Source organism: Neolamprologus brichardi, chromosome 18 (assembly GCF_056152115.1).
Source record: "Neolamprologus brichardi isolate AB-2024 chromosome 18, ASM5615211v1, whole genome shotgun sequence".
Taxonomy (NCBI): domain Eukaryota; kingdom Metazoa; phylum Chordata; class Actinopteri; order Cichliformes; family Cichlidae; genus Neolamprologus; species Neolamprologus brichardi.
Genome location: NC_142121.1, coordinates 21,501,792 through 21,519,058, shown reverse-complemented (window position 1 = coordinate 21,519,058; position 17,267 = coordinate 21,501,792). Strand labels below are relative to the sequence as shown.

Here is a 17,267-nt window from a genome sequence, read left to right as displayed (position 1 = left end):
CCAACTCAAGACTTGTAAAACGCTTTCCACAAACTGCTCTATGCTCTAATAAATTCATCTTGATTTATTGTTCCTTTGACTGATTACACGGGTGTAAATATTCAGCAGGAAAATATATAGTCCGGATGACAGAGTGTCTTTTCCGAGCACCACCATGCTGTCCTGTTGGGTCAGAGCTCCACTGCCACTCACAATTATTTATTAGGCTACATATGCACCCTCGATCCATCACTGTATTGCCACCCGGTCCGGTCACATCTCTTTATGTTTATTACAGTGTCCCACCTTCCCGAGGAAGATGATTGACGTTTTCGGAGAGGACCGAGGTGGGACTTGCGCGCTTCTTCTTCTCCAATCGTGGCTCGAGGGGCGGAGGCTTTTCATCCACACTCTGATTATGAGTCAGTTACCAGACATAAGCGAAACAATAACAGTTGGTGGTACTTTGTATCCAAAACCTTCAAAGGCAAGTTGAGTCTTTAGCGCGTTTTGGCGCATCAAGCTCTTGAGTATATCGGAGGTTTCATAAGAGGAGCACAACGCTCTCCACTTTTAATCACATTAGGAGCCTTTAATGTTCAATCCTGTTTTTTTTCCTTCCCTACAGTAGCGGTGCAGGAGTGGCCAAAGCCTAAAGCAGCGATTCAGATCAGATTTCACCTAAACCAGCTGGGAGAGAGACCGAGAGAAAGCGAGAGAGAGGGTTTGTCAGTCTCCCTCCTCCCAAATCCAGAAAAGCTTACCAAGGAAAAAGGAGGAGTGGGCTGGGAGAGAGACACCGAGGAATCCAGAGGAATTTCCGAGGATATTTTCTCTTCTTTATTTTTCCCCCCTTCCCCCCCTTGATATTAAAATTTTAAAAGTTGGAGTGGAGGCAGCAGGGACCGTGGTCAAGGATGGACGAGCAGCCTCGGCTGATGCACTCCCACGGGGTAGGCATGGCCGGACACCCCGGCCTGGCGCAGCATATGCAGGATGGCACGGCAGGGACGGACGGAGAGGGAAGAAAGCAGGACATCGGAGACATATTACAGCAAATAATGACCATCACAGACCAAAGCTTAGACGAAGCACAGGCGAGGTGAGGCTTCACAAAACACTTTATTTATTCACGTGAAAATGGAAATATTTGGGATGGAGAGGGGGGGGGGCGGGGGGGGAGAGATCATAACATTGTGGTTCGGATCAAGACTGCCTGTAAATGAAAGCAATTACGCCCACCGAAGTGCCGTGACTGCGTGAAAGCGAAAGAAAGACCCTAAAAACTTGTCACGATTCGTGGTAAATTCTTTGCAAAAACTTTTCTGTCATTTTTTTAAGGTAATATATCGAAACTATAAATGATTGCGTGGCTATATGAGATTGACACAGGGGTGTGTTTTAGCTGTGGAGCACTGAGGCACCTCAGTCAAAGTGAGTCTTCTGCCTTGTTACAAAGGAGCTTACATTGTAATCCTATGCTGTAATAACATGTTGCAGATCCCCTTCTATAGTCTGCACTAGCGATAAAATATACATATAGCAAACATTTGAGGCAAGTTGTAGTACCTGAGTGAATTTTATTGGATGCTGCATAGGATAAATCTGTGTTTTCCAAAGATATGAAGTCATGCATTGTGCATTTAAATTATTTTCAAAAGAATTATACCCACAAAGTATGGATTGATTTTTTTAACAAATATATTTTCCCCATGCTTTGGCTCCTGTAAGTTTTATATATTTGCATGCTTTGAAGTACAGTCAGCTGAGATATGTTGGGAAATGTAACCTTTCGGGGATTTCAGCAAGTTCAGTTGTGTTGCCACTTGTTTGAATACTGATTTGGAAAGTGGTGTCCTGTCCCCCCATCCCTCCTTTGTTTTTTGTTTTTTTGTTTGTTTGTTTTTTTAGAAAACATGCACTCAACTGCCACAGAATGAAACCGGCTCTCTTCAACGTCTTATGTGAAATAAAGGAGAAAACAGGTAAGGTCACTTTTATGGCGAGTTCCTTGTGTGTCAGCATCACTTGTTTTCTTTTCTCTCTTTTTTTGGTGTCTTCTTTTGATTGTTGAAGCATTTTTAAAGAAAAGCAGAGGTCACGGTTATCTAGACTTGACTCTCCCAAACCAGTAATTATGTATTTACATCATGTTTTCTTTCACAAACCTCACTGACACTGGATAGCTCGCTCTCATTGGACATTTGGGCCTCTTTGGGACTGTCTTTCTTTCTTTCTTTCTTTCTTTCTTTCTTTCTCGCTCCTCTCTTCTCTGTTTTCCTTGGCCGAGTTTGATGGTGTTTGCTGAAGTGAGCTGTTTTGCATGCAGAGACAGGTCAAGGGGATTTTCTGTTTATGTTTGCAGCCTGGGTCAAAGTCATGAAAAGGAATGTGTGAATTATTACTCTCTTAACAGCAGATTAAAAGGAGAGCTCCTCACATGATGAAAGCCTGTGACTATTCTCTGAGGGATGTGGCAGAGCGCTGCTTTTGAAGAGGAGGAAATAAAACAAAAGATCCAATATAACCTTATCTGTGAACACAACTTTGAAGCTGTCTGAGATTATTGAGAGAGCCTTGTCACTTTGGCTGCTCGGTTGTCGCGTCGCAGCCATGCAGACAGTTGAGAATAAACACAGGGCTTGCGCTGTATGGAGGCAATGTCGTTTTCATTAATTTAACATGAACTGTTGTTCACTGAAGCTTCACTCTTATGAGTCAGAGTTTGGCACAGCCCCCCCCCCCCCCCCCCCCTCCAAAAAAAAAAAAGAAAATGAAGAGAGAACGTGCAGACACTTGATTTTCGTCACATTTAAAACGTGAAGCCCATGAGGAAGAAGCTATAGCAGGCTGGGGCCCTGTTTCTAAATTGCAAGGCTTGGAAAAGTGAGAGAGTAATGCCTGGCTCTTTGTAAACTGTCTGGCGTCTCCCCGGGTTCAACCAGAGTTCGTTTCCAAAAAGAAGAACAAAGTGACTTGGACCTTTTCCTGGCTTTTCCCCCCTGCCTCTCCTCTCTTCCCACCGTTCTTGGCAACCAGGATTTCACAGGGCTTCTGACGAGAGAGGCTCCCCCCCAGACTGCAAATTGCCCTCCCCTCCGCTTAGCACCAAGTTTGGAAAAGGAACATAATTCAATTCAATGTGGATTACATTTTCTCTCTCTCGCTCTCTCTTTTTTTTTTTAATACATCGGATCAGTTATTTTTACTTAAAATGTGGCTGAGGAACATTTCTCCCAAACCACAAATCAGCGAGCTCTAAATAGCTACATTGTTTTGATGGCGACAGAACGACGTATAAAAAGTTAAGAATAACCCAAGCAATTTGTGAGGGAATCAAGAGTGAATGGCTGCCTCTCTGTGTCCTCCCTGTCTGCGTTTGAAGAGCTGAGCCGCGGCTCATCTTCGCCCATAGGAGGTTTGTGCAGACGAAACTGAAAATCCTTTCACTGCAGTGACAGAGAAAATGACTCAAACCTTCACCATGGCATTTACAGCCAAATGTGCTGAGTGCAGTGTATGCGAGCGGAGTACAGCCTGTAATTTGTCAGCCTTTTTTATATTCTTTATAAAGAGTCAGCTTCTCCCTGCTTTTTACACTGTTGCAGTGAGAGTGTCTGCGAGAAGAAGAGCGAGCAGGGGGCGATGAGTACAGCAGGGCAGATTTGAAGCAACGCGTTCTCCTCGACCTTTAACTGAAGAGAGGAAGTGTTTTTTTTCCTTCTTCTTTACGTCATCTATAGGTGCTGCATGTTCACGTGTCTGTGTGTGTGTGTCTTGTACGCGCCTCTTCTTTGTGGTGCGAGTGTTGACAGCAGCAATATGGGACATTAGAGCAGTGAGGTGTCCATTGGCAAGCAGCTGACAAACAAGGCGGGAGCACATGCCAATAGCAGGCCTTAACTGATGACCTCACTCACCCCCACTCCCTGTTTATTTGCGCAGGGGTCGTTCCTGTGTCACAGATTTAGAGTATTTAGCAAGCTTAAACAAGCTCAGGTTCACACGCTGGCCGATGGAAAAGCAGCGACAGAGACTCGTGTTACAACTTACAGTCGTACCTTTCGACGCCGGCGTTGTTTGACCCGTCTTCTGGCCCCTCTCGACTTTTTTCTTTTTTTAAACTATCATCATTGTTTCTGCAGTTCCTGAGAGCACTTAGAATTTGTTTTCCTGTGCTTGCTTCACATCCTGTGAAGAGAACTGGAGAGCGTCTTTGTTTGTGTGTAACCATTACGGCGAGACAAGCTGGCACGTACAGGTTGACTAAGTAAGAGAAGCCAGACACCAAGTCAGTGTTTCTGGGTGTCAGATTTCAGGCCTACGCTCTCCCTCTCTGTCTATCTGGGGGCCTGCGACCGTTTCGTCAGGCCACTCTTGTCAGCAGCCTCACATTACTCCAATGCAGGCTTGGGTCAGATGGCGAGCTCCTGCATGACTAATGTGATCAGACGGATAATGCATTACACCGCTTGAACTTATCAAAGCTGGAGACCTGCTGAATCAGTCCATCCCGCTAAGTGCCACCCTCCGCTCTCACCCCCCCCCCACCCCCCATGCATGCGCCGCTAATTGGACGTGTACACACAATTTAGATATCCACAGTGGTGTTGATCTGGTCACTTTGGAGGTGTCATGAACTCTTGGGCAAATGTTGTTCTTTCAGTGTCAAGAAGACGGCTTTTGTTTTGATGGCTCAAGAGTACTCTTTGATAGTAGAGATGCACAGATCAAGCAGCCAGGCACAGATTTTCAGTGTTCTCAGCCCAGACCTGATTTGTTGCATGTAAAACTTTGGCACAGTGGCACAGGCAAAAAGTGGCGTGTGCACTTTGGGGGGACAATCAGAAAAACTTTAGTGAGAACAAACTTTAATCAGACACTTAAATCCCCCCTTCACCCAGCTGAACATGGTTATTTTAAAGAAGCTAACAAAGGTAAAGTGGTTAAAGCTAATGAGCCTCGGTATGAACAAAGGATAGTTACATTGGAGATGAGTAATAAATAAAAAAGGGTTCAAGTCCTGTTATCTGGTGAATTTATAAACTTATTACAAAATGATGTAAGGACTTGATTTTTGTCTTGCTATATAAATGTGTTGCACCTGCTTTTGTAAAATATGTCAGGTAAAGGTGGGTGCACAGCGACTTATTGTCAGGTTATTATTTGTACCTCATTTTGGTAGCATAACACTTTGTTTTCAGAGTAGTTTATTAAGCAAGAGAAAATCTGTAACTTACTGCAGTTTGAGGTAAACTTTGGCAGTTTACTAATTTTTTTTATTATGAAAATAATGTTTTACATTGTAGAAAAGCAGATTTTTTGGTTGTATATGTTGTCAGTTATAGTTCTTAGAAACTATATGATAGTTTAACCAATAATACCGGCTGGACCAAATGGTCTCTAACAACCCAACAACTGGTGACTGCCAATGTGTAATTCAGATTATATGGGATTGTTTTTGTTTTAACCTTAAAAAAAAAGACAAGGACAGTCTAATGGATTGAAACAAAACAGCAAAACGAGGACACACTGCAGCCTGTAAATGACCAGGTGAGATGAGTAGCAACTGGTAGCATACTTAGCATTAGCTTGGTAATCATACCAATGAGAATCTCCATCAGCATCTCTTTGCAGGAAAGGGGAGGCACCAACTTGTGTTTACCAAACTTTTAATTAAGGAAGCAGAGCACTGAAAAAAAAAGTGTAATATTGAGCAGTAGACTTAGTCAGTCCATAAATGGATGACATATTTGTCCAATGCCATCACTGCAAAATCCAGATGGGATAAAGCAGCATATCCAGATGTTTTGTTTTGTTTGATCAGCAGTTGAAAATATGTATTATTTACCATGAAAAACAGCAAAGCTTCTTAATGCAGTAGGTGAAGCCAACAAGAGTTGGCATTTTGCTTAAATAAATGAGTGAAACGAATAAGTGATCATATTCAGTAACATCAGTATAGCAGTAAATAGCAGTATTGCGCATCATGGATCATGACTTTGACTGTTCACTAATTACTAATCAAATAAGTGGTGTCAGATCTGCTTTGCTTGACTGAAATAAACCCAAAGGTGCACGGCGATAATGTCAAATTACCGTTTTCTGTAACATTAGTGTTAAACACTTGCAGAGGTACTGGTTGGGCTCAATTCAGCTGTGGATAAACTGGTCACTATGGCTCCCAGTCCTGCAGTTTTTCAGTATTTAATTGACATGGCTGTCCATGATGAGTTCAGGGGTTAGTGTTGCCTCTCTTTGTTACCCTCCTCTCATCTCCAGTGACAGATGGAGGCATTAGTCTCCAATGTGGCACTGTCCTGAAACTAATGGCTATGTCCTTGGTTTCCCCGCGCTAGCTGGGAGACTGTATATCTGTCCCCGGCTTGGAAGTGCCGAAGCAGCAGTTTATCCCCCTATGTTTTAGTTTCCACGGAAATAAGGCTGAACAGGACTCTGCCTGTTCTCTCATAAATAACTTCAAATAAATAACTTCAAAATGTGTGCGAAGTTTTCCCGAGAAAAATATTGCCTGGCTTTGATTTATGCATTTATTGGAAAACTCTTCCTCTACTTACCAGAAATGTTCGTCTAAGTGAATAATAATAAACATGTAGTATATTTTTATAAGTATAGTCGGAGAGGGGATGTGCTGACTGTCAGTTTATCTTTGCTTTTGAAGTGAGTTATGACATACGTAAATAGACCGGACTCCCTTTTATTCACTGGCATTTCCTCTATATTCATATTTATGCTCACTACATATTCACTTCAGGGGCAACAGCAAGTATTTTTGCTGTTTCCTGTCCTCTGATATAAACTCACTTGCAATTAGGACAGCTAATATATTATGCAAATGTTGACTGGCTTAATTGAGACATGTTAATCATGTTTTAAGAGGCTAATTACAGCCCTGTATATGTGAGGTGGGAGTTGTAATTAGCCGTGATAACAGATCTGGCTGTAGAATGGTCATATTCTGTGTGTCGATGTATGGGAAGGGTGTGTGTCTGTGTGTGAGATATAGGTATGTTGCTGGGCTTGTTCTATGTTTGCTTTCACTCCTTATTTTTATAGACCTCTCGCCCTCTTTAGCACACAAAAACAATGATAATGTGTGTTTACCTTTCCACTGCTTTTGTCCTCTTTACGTAGTCACAAGTTAAACTGCCGTCCACGTCTGTTTGCTTCACCTTCGCTGAAAGGACAAGAGGGACAGAAAGACGGAGCTATCGGCTCACCTATCCAAGAGAAATATGAATTCATTGCGTCTCTTTCTATAGTTTGTTTCCTGCACTTTTCAGTCTGGTTATCTGATGCAGCAGCGCTGACCATTCTGCACGCCGGGCTTTTATTCGAGACTGTGTTCTTAGTTTTCTGACAGAGATCATATTCAGATCCATTACGCTAAGAATGCCTTACCACTTATCGAATATAAAATTGCTTTAGAGAGGAAATTTGCTCTATGGCAGAGTGGAGTTTCTTTTTTATCAGATGTTTGTCTCTAGAGCAGCTTTTAGTGTCTACAAAACAGCTCTGGTGACATTATTGCAACTGCAATTGCCTCACCCATTGTTTTTCTTATTGGTGCTGTTTGGATTTGATTGGATTTTCCACAGTCTCATGGAATTGCTTCACGCAGCGTGACTGGCAAACGCATATATCCTCATACTGCTGGTGTTGAAACACCTGCAGATCTTATTATTGATATGTTCATGGGGCTCTAACCATACACTCCTACCTTTGAATTATACTGGGTGTTTTTTTGGGCCTTTTTTAAATACCTTTCATATATTTTATTGCCAAAAAATGTAAGTTATAACATATTCAGATTTTCTTGATGGAGGTGTGTTTTCCTGGCACCCTGCCACTAAAATGTAAGTGGCGTGTTGGCAGCATGCTGGGGTCGTACAAAGGACCCCCTGACTTCGATGAACAGTCAAACATAAAATGGCAAGCACTCTTCCCTGGCTGACTTAGTAAAAATGACACAAATTAATACATGCTGCTTAAACAGGACCAAGATTAATGGTTGCCTTTCGCAGCGGCTTAGATCCACTGTCAGTTGCTGCTCGCTGCCCAGATGGAATCAACACCAATCAATGAGGCTGCCTGGCTCTCACTAGATATCTGCTTAGGATGCTGAGTGGTTCACACACACACACACACACATTTAAATATGTACTGTACATCCACACACAGCTATTCGATGCGGTGCTCTTGTGTCTCTCCTCAATTCGGATAAACTCGTGGGCATATATTGCGTTACTTCCCATACAGTGTGACGTTCAATCAGGTGCCACAAAGTCAGATGGGGGAGAGCAGTGAGGCTGATGGCTCAGTAGTGATTGGATGTTTCAATTACTGATAGTAATGCCATGGTGTAGTGAGTCATGCAGTGCAGATAGCACCATTTATTTTAATCAGGACAGGGGAGAGATGGGTGTGGATGTGTCTCCCTCATTTCAGAGTTTCACATTTAGATGCAGGGGAGTGTGTGCTCTCTTTCTCTCGCTCTATCTTTCTCTCTCTTTATGTCACACACAAACACTCGCACACAACCGTGCACACACGCACATGCTCAGGTGGATTGAGAGTGGAGGAGAGGTTGCCGTGGGTAACGCATAGCGACAAGGTACTCTCTCGGTGAGCTATTCTAATTTATGTTAATAAACCTCGCCTGTGCCGTGAGAGACAAAAGGGGCCACAGATGAGCCTTGGTAACCTCGGCACCTTCGCTGGAAGGAAAGGCACAGACAAAGAACAATGCAGACACACACACGCACACACACAGAAAAGCAGAGAAGAGATATTGAACTGTAGAGAAAGACACAAATACTGTGGCGGAGAGCGATGATAAATTTAGCCACACAAAGAGTTGTTTTTGTGGCTGCAAAATCAAACAGTCTCTTGCTGGCAATCTTCAGTGTGGTGTGCGGTATGTACTATTTCTGCGCGCGTGTCACAGTGTGTGTTGCAGGGGCAGAAACAGGCAGGCAGGCTGTCTCTGGGGATTGTTGCTGCTAATTCCGTGGGGCCTATAGAGACGCGGGGTTCCTGCAGTTTTTGGATCACTTCCCTTGGCAAATGTGACACCACAGGTAGCATTTAGCACAGTGGGGCGAGAGCACGGATGTTAGCACAGGTCAGCACTTGGCCTAGCCACCTGGCAGTGTAAATACCATCTCTGAGAGTAAGATAAGGGCCCTTAAGCCTGCTTCTGAAGGAGGCAGGCAAAAAAGGGAAACCTCAGCATGCAGGAATATTTTCAAAAAAGGGTGTTGGAGTGAAAGATTTTTTTTTTGTTAGAAAGGAATACATTAATGCCACTCGTGTCATATAAATTCTCGTTAAACTCAAATTACATTAGAAGCAGCGCCGATTTTCTCAATCGTCAGCAGGTTTGACTCAAAGTTTTATGTTAATCTGTTTTGTGTAGATATCCGTTGCCTCGTTACTACTATATGTTTTCAATGTGAAAACTAACCAAACCAATTTCTGTTTGGTTAAATACGTACCCAATTTTCGCAGTAACAGCCATGAGGATTGATAATGCGGTGATGCCTCCTTGCTGCTTCCCTGTACAGTAAAAAATCTGTATCCCCTACCCAAAGAGTGAAAGCTGTGGATTTCCACTGTGCCTTCTGTCTGCCAGCTTGCCTTTGGCGATGTTAGTTCTGGACAGTTAACTCCTACTGAAATTATGTTAATTGCTGTCATTTTCTTTTTTCTACTTGAGCATAATCAGCAAATTATATACTTCTGTTCATTTATTACCGAGCCGCTCCTAACGGAGTTTTTACCCTTCAAAAGATTAAAAGTTAGGATGTAGTTTGCTCTTATGATTTGTGTATATTCATGCGGGTTTATGGGTATTTTTATGCTATTAGCAATTTGTTATTTTCTGTATCAGTTTGTAATTGCATCAGCTGTTCTGGGCCATAAAAGTTGTCTTAACCCTTTAAAACCGGTCAGAGCGGGCACGCTCCGTTTTGCGTAACTATTTTTAAATCCCAGTAGCACTGCAACCACGTGAGCTAGCACAATATTTTTTTTTGCTTCTGAAACCGGAGGAGTTGTACTTACATCTTATGCCATCAGCTTGTCCTCGGTCACAGTTTCCTTCCACATATAGCTTTGCAAAAGCTGCATAAAAAGCACTTGCAGCAACAAAAACATAATATTCCAGAAACACGCTTTGCCGATCCGATCAGCTGTTCATAACACTTCCTACGTCCATCAGTGCGAACTATCGCATGTCCGCCATGACCTGCCCAAAACCGGAAGTGACGTCATTTCGCGGAAATGTAGTTTTTTACCATCAGGGCCTCATGAGCCTATACTGGTGTTTTTAAAAGTTATGTTTGACTTTATGACTTTCTGTGTCGTTTCTGGGATGCTTAGGACTCATATTGCACTGCTGGAAATAGTTTATTTTGATGCATATGCTGCTTTTTTGCAAATTTGCACTATAATATTTATTTTTGTTTTTCCTGCAGTATATAAAAATTGGTGAATTTCAAAAATAAAACTATGAAGGCACTCAAAATAAATTTCCTGTGGTGGGAAACTATTTTGTTCAACTTTTTTGTATTTACAGTTTTGAGGGATAAGCCTCTTAAATTTCTCTAACTAGAAATATGTTAAAAAACAAAAACGATTTTCAATTTTTTTGTAGTTTATTGCACTTTTTTGCAATTTATGTAATTACTATGCACTTAATGCAGACATATTATTAAAATCTAGGCTGTAATGGTTGTGTTGATGTATAGCAACTTGAAATGCTCCCAAAAATGGCTCCACAGCATGTAAACATATAATATAAGCTCTGGCAGACTTGGTTCTATGGTAGGTCTTAAAGGGTTAATGCTCCGAATGTCAAGCTATCTAACGCTGCATAAGGTGTGAACGCTGTGCTAGTGACACCTGAGAAGTGCTTGTGCTGGAGCCTATCGAAACATAACTTGTGTAAGGTTTATATCGTTTTAATCTTTGTTTGACAGTTTGCCAGTGTGATGCTTTTGTGTTGTTTTGGCAATACTGCCACCCTGGATGCCATCATGCCGCAAGGTTGTTTTTGGCATTGTTACAAAAGTTTCAGGTGTTCACGCACTTAGTATGGAGGAACAAACATAAACATCTTATTCCTGCAGCTGGTGCAGGACTCCTAACTGGTACCAGAAAAAGAGAAAAGAATCACACCTGCACTGTCTTCTCTGCACCGTCTACCTGTTAAATACAGAACTGATGTGAAGATCCTTTTATTTGAATAGGTTGACACCTGGGTACATTTCAAATCTTCCCTGTCTCTACTCTCCTTCTGGATCTCTCATATCCTCAGAAGAACTGTCTTTTAACTGTTCCACCATCATGGTTAGTGGGTAAGGCTGACTTTAAGTTGGAGCAGCAGTCTAAAATTGCTGGACAAGCTTTCCAATTACAATCAAAGGGTGCTCTTTGTTGGTGCTTTTAAGATGAAGACTTGCTGGCTTTCAATGGTCTTTTGTAGTTTTTATTGGCCTTTAGTGGTTTTAGTATTTTAGCACTGATGATCACAGTGTATGTATGTTCCCTAACTCCTCCTAGATGCAATTATTCTGGATAAAACGAAGGATATAAACTATATACTTATAGTTTACGACATACGATATATGTATATATATATATATATATATATATATATATATATATTTAAAATAATAAAATAATAATAATAATAATAATAAAATATTTAAAATCATAAACATTCAAATCCTTACAAATATATTAGGTGTAATAGCTAATCTCAAAATGAAAGGTAACATAACGTGTACGTTAAATTTATGAAACTTAGTATATAAACTACCTTGGTTACTAGGATTATTGACATTTGTATAACTTCTGGGAGACATTTAAAATGCTTTTTTAAACATTCAAATCCTTACAAATTATATATGCAGTAGCTGATCTCAAAATGAAAGGTGACATGGGATGTACACCCCCATTTAACTGGTACAATTGTACATTGTACCTGCCTGAAACAGGCATCTCTTGTAACGAGTCTCAACGGGAATACCTGTTTAAATAAAAGCTAAATAAAAATTTTGAAAGAAATTACAGGAACATTACATATACGTGGACTTTATTGATATTGCATGTACATTACGTGTACATATTTGATATTGTGGGTACTTTACATGTGCACGCTGTTGACATTACATGAGCTTGTTGACTTTGTGTGTATGCGTATGTGTATTATGTTGACGTTATACTACGTTGTTGGCGTTACGTGTACGTTACATGTATGCTCTTTGTATTTTGCTCAACATTTCTCAGTGCAGGGGCACTTTGGGGTCACCGGAATATGTTGTTATGAATATGTGTAAATAAGTGTTCATCAAACACTGAAACTGTGCATCTCATGCAATAAAAAGTGTAGCTTGCAAAAAGAAAAATACCTGTATGTATTTATTATTCATTTGTTTGGTGTTCGTGAACAGCCGTTTGTTGCTGTCTCTCTATGAAGATAAAAAGAATGACATGATAAATTAACTTGCACATCTGTGTTTTCACATATCTGTGTGAATAAACGTCACAGGCCGTAAAGCTAGCAAAAGCCTCCAGTATAAGTCTAATTACCACTTAAGTTACCTTATAGGTACGGGTAGGCCTGAAGGTTAGGGGTAGATGCTCTGATGTCACTCTCTGGGCGTAGTCAGCTTGACTTCATTTGAAGAATTACAGGAATCTTCCCATTGCGTGCATTATTAATTACTCTTATTTTCATGTCTAGGTTTATGGACTACCTTTTCGAAATCCCTCACTTTCTATGTGCACACATACACACAAGCATGGCCTGCTGTTACAGGAAGGCAAACTGTGTTAGTTTGACCTAACAAGACCTCTCGTTTTTACATTAAACTAGGTCACGTGACACAAAGACAAGTAATATTAGACATGCATTTATTACCACTTCATTGAATAAGTTTCAGTGAGTGAGCATACATGGATAATTTATTTTCAGACTTCCCCGAGGCAGACCGCATGACAGTATGTGCAGGTTCCCCCACGCCATGTTGTAAAAGGAGGATTTTAGTGCTTTCTCGCCGATGTTTCACGAGTCGTTCACAAGATATGAAGCGACGACCCTGTGACTCCGCGCATGCCTCTCACGCCTTGAGGGGAGCAGCTCTTCTTCTATTATTTTTTATTTGGCTTTGCCGCCACCACCTTGCAGCCTGTTTTATTGGATTTTATTGATGTCCTTCAGCACCATGTTTAGCAGTCTCCTCCCCTAAACACATAAAATTCCTTTATGTTCCTATTACTTGAGTTTATGAAGAGCGTCTTCTCCCACCTCCCTCCCGATAAGATCATATTGATAGATTGATATTGGGAGAGCTGTAGTGTGATAAAGGCGTGGGGGTTAAGAGCTTCTTGGATAGTTTAACCTTGATAAAACAGTTGTTTCAGTGAGGCTGATTTTGCCCCATCCGTCTTCATCCGTCAGGGCCCCGCTGAAGTATGCAAATGAAGGCAGTAGAGGGAAGCGCCGTGTGCGGTTAAATGGGGCGTTGCGAATGTGCGGTGTACCGCGCAGACGGGGTGATACTACTTACTGTCCAAATTTAGTGTGTCTCTTCTGAAACACCCCACCCCCTTCCTTTTTTTTGGTCTGCCTTTCGAGAATATATACACCCTGAGAGCTACTGTGGCCTCTCGTAAAATGATTGCAGCTGTGACAGAAGCAAATCACTTGGCCCTTTTTTTTAACGCTTTTTAAAATATATGTTATTATAGATTTTAGTGTTTTTGAGCAGCGCGTTAGCCCTTTATTTGTGACTCGTACCTGCATTTACATGTTGCAGCGGGTTTTACTGCATGCTCCAGCCATACATTTTTAGAGTATGGCTGTTTACCGTGGTAATTAGTGAGTCTGGAGGTGTAAGGGTAATGATCTTTGTGATAATAACTGTTTATGCCTTAACACTGCTCTCCATTCACAGTTTATGTTGCTCAGGCAGCTTCATTTGCCTGATTAGTTTTGTACCTACTCAGCAGCATTAGGGATGGGGTTTTTTTCTGTGTGTGTGCGTGTGTTTGATTCTCTCATTTATCTCGCGTGTCGGCATATTGATCGATTCCCCTGCTCACTCATTATTTTGTTCTGTTCTTCACAACTCATTTTCAGAAAGGGGGGCCAGCGTCGAGGCCACAAACAGATACCGTGTCTCCTCGTTGCTGTCTGACTAGCCACCACACGCATAAAGCTGTCAATCAGGAGCTCTCCTGCCTGCCCTTTGTTATGGAACGCCAGCTCTGTGGGTGGGTCCTCTGGGTGATAGATGGCTTTGAGAGCCTATCGGACTGCAAGAGGCATCCATCTCTGTCTGGAGCCTGTTAAACAAGCTTGGGAAAGCAGCCATGTAGTCCTAACCACCACTGGCCTCCACTAAAAACCCCCATTAACATTAATGAAGGATAGCTTTAAAAGTTCTCTAGTAATAGGCTTGAATTGGATTTATGAGTCAGATAGTTTGCCAGAGAGTACGTCATGAAAAATGTCGCTGCTAGATAAATGGAAATGAGTGTTTGAAAGGTCTCGGGACACTGTTTCAGTGAGGATTTTAGCTCAGCTTTGAAACTTTTTTTATCCCTCTCACCCCTCAATCATTTCCCCCTCCAGCTCTAAAATCAAGCTGCAGCTTCGGTGGCTGTGAGGGAAAGCGAGGTGTTTGATGTTTTAAGTCACTGCAGAGATAAAGCTGCTCGTCTTACACTCAGTGCCTCTGCTTCTAGTGGGGGGAAAAAATAAGTTCTTAATACTTTTTTTAAAGGCCTTTCATCCCAGGTGGCACTGGCCATTTCAATATCTTGCAACTACCACTTTACCTGTCTGCAAGGTCCCTATAGATGGCTGATGTGAAACTGCCATTAGCCAGCCAATTCCTCAGCCACAGATTACTGTGCCAGTACGTGGTAATCACAATGTTGAAAAGGTCTGATTGCACTCCATCCAACCTACAAAGTGTGGCGTAAATGGGTTTTTCGAAGGTCTGCAGTCGGTTGTTGGTATGTCATCATAGTGCATTAGGACTGTCAGAGGCAAAATAACAGTTTTTGAAACCTCTTTCATTTCATGTGAATGTTAACAGGATGCAGAAATACACTCAGAAGCAACCAGGCAAACAGGGTCCTCAGTGAGATGGTTCAGTGCAAGTTCCCGATGTACGAGCTGAACCATGAACTTGTTCCACTGGAAATAGATGTATTTGAGGTCTTTCTAATTTTCCGGAGCTCCCCACTCTCTCGGTTTCTCCCTCTTTCTGTCTTTGTTTCTCCTCCCATCTTCTGTCTGGTGTGCTCTCTGCTAACCTCGGATATCATTACCGTCAGAGGGAGGTTGAGGGGAGAGACAGGTTGCTATTCTTAATGAATTCCGCTATGTCTTTGCACTCCCCCACCTAGTTAACCCTGCCCACCGCCCCATCGTCATCGCCCCCGCCCTCTCCCAGCTCAAGGTGTCAAATTAGAGCAGCTGGAAAAGGGGAGAACAAGGAGATGAGCAAGGTACATCTTACCCCAGCTCATTTCCTCACTCTCCTTCAAATCACCTCATACAACATGATATTCATGAAAAGTATCCGTGTAACAACTGGGGAAGTGGTTGGATACACTACACATGTTCTCTTTAATTATTAAGAAGCTGGTGTTGGGATTGATGCTACTCATGCACTGGTGTGCAGTTAAAGTGAAATAAGTAAAATAACACAAAAGTATGAAATTACATTTTTGTTAAAGCTGGCAAGTGTTTAAAAAGTCGAAAACCACTACATTTGGCAAAATGACCTGATGAAGAGGTGGTCAAAGGAAGAATCCAATAAGCTTGGATATTTACTTTATAAATACATCACACCAGTGACTTGTTGATTGGGGCTTCGATGCTGTTAGGAGGTCCCTGAAGGCTGACTTTAAACTACTAACGGACAATTGGCTTTGACATCTCAGTAGCACAAAAAAGGGCGGCCATGTGTTTGCAGGGTGGTGAGTGTTTAGGGGTTCGAGGTATTTACATGAGCAATAAAAGGTCTTTCCAGAATGTGACCTTGTTATCCAGTTGCAGTAATTATTATTGTTAATTGATATTTGCTGCTCAAGTATCCTCTCATTTGTGTATGCGTGCTATCATTTATTATTTTTGTATAAACGTTTCTGATGTTTGATGATTGGATAAGGTCTGCCCTTCAAGCATTTGAATAAGTTACGTTACGGGATCATTAGCATTAGTGTAATTTCAGTGCTGTTTCTGGTCAAAGTGCAGGTGATTTCATTTTTTTATGAGGCCTGTAATGAAGAAGCGTGTCCTTGTTGCATATTTCAGTGACTTGTGAATATTTTTATCTTTTTATCTTTATCTCAGATTGCTTCATGGCAGGGTTTTTTTTCTGAGTGGCAAAACTTGAAGGACATGTGTTGCACAGCATTTGTGGTGTAAATACTTCAATTTCTAAATTCCTGAATACAGAGTAAACAGTGAAGGTGTCAAATTGCTGACATGCAGTGCAGCAAGAGCATGGTTTCAAAACTCAAGTGACATACAGTAGATGTGCCAGCAATCCATCCATCTATCCATCCATTTCCTTTCCAGCTTATCCAATTCAGAGGCGTGGGAAGGGGGGATGGGTGGGCTGCAGCCTGTCTTGGATGTCACTGGGAGAGAGGCAGTACACTGCAGACAGGTTGCCATTTAAAGAAAGAATTCAGTGATTGTCTAATATTATTTGTGACCTGTAAATACAACATCTCAAATGCTGAAATTGAGCCATTTTATGTCATTTATTTAATTAGCGTTCAGTTTGAATTTTACATAAGCACCACAGTTCAAAAGTGAACATCCGTGGTGATGATGACACAAGTGCATTAGTGCAGATGGTGAAGGCATTATTAATACTGACTTACATAAATATGGGTTTGGAGCAGGGAAGGTGTTGCTTATATCATCAAGACAATGCCAATTCACATAGTCCACAGTGGTAAACATGTATACTGTCCTGTGTTGTGGGGCATTCCCAGTGTTTTGGGAATGGGGTTGTATCTCAGAGTAGTAATTTAATATTCTCTTTGCTATGCATCCAAACACTGTTCCAACTCACACCTTTAAATTTAGTTCAAGATCTTAAAGTTTCCAAAAAATACAAAAAAAAAAAATCCCTGAAAAACTACGTCATGATGATAAAATTCAGACTTAGCCGTAAAAAAGAGGGCCTCGGTAAGGAGCTGAAACAAAATCAAAGAGTAACATAAGATTG

At 41.6% G+C, this 17,267-nt stretch overlaps 1 protein-coding gene across 4 annotated transcripts in view; it reads left to right on the top strand.

Annotated features, from left to right (window-relative positions):
- The first annotated feature begins 390 nt into the window (after nucleotides 1–390).
- The window catches only part of pbx1a (pre-B-cell leukemia homeobox 1a), a 52,474-nt gene continuing 35,597 nt past the window's right edge, over nucleotides 391–17,267 (top strand). For all 4 annotated transcript variants that reach the window (XR_004843493.2, XM_035905990.2, XM_035905989.2 and 1 more), the window contains exons 1-3: nucleotides 391–466; nucleotides 608–1,081; nucleotides 1,891–1,964. Coding sequence is in view for 3 of the 4 variants with exons in the window: in XM_035905990.2 (XP_035761883.1) it covers nucleotides 897–1,081; nucleotides 1,891–1,964 (259 nt within the window). In the remaining variant the exon portion in view is untranslated. The remainder of the gene's footprint in view (nucleotides 467–607; nucleotides 1,082–1,890; nucleotides 1,965–17,267) is intronic.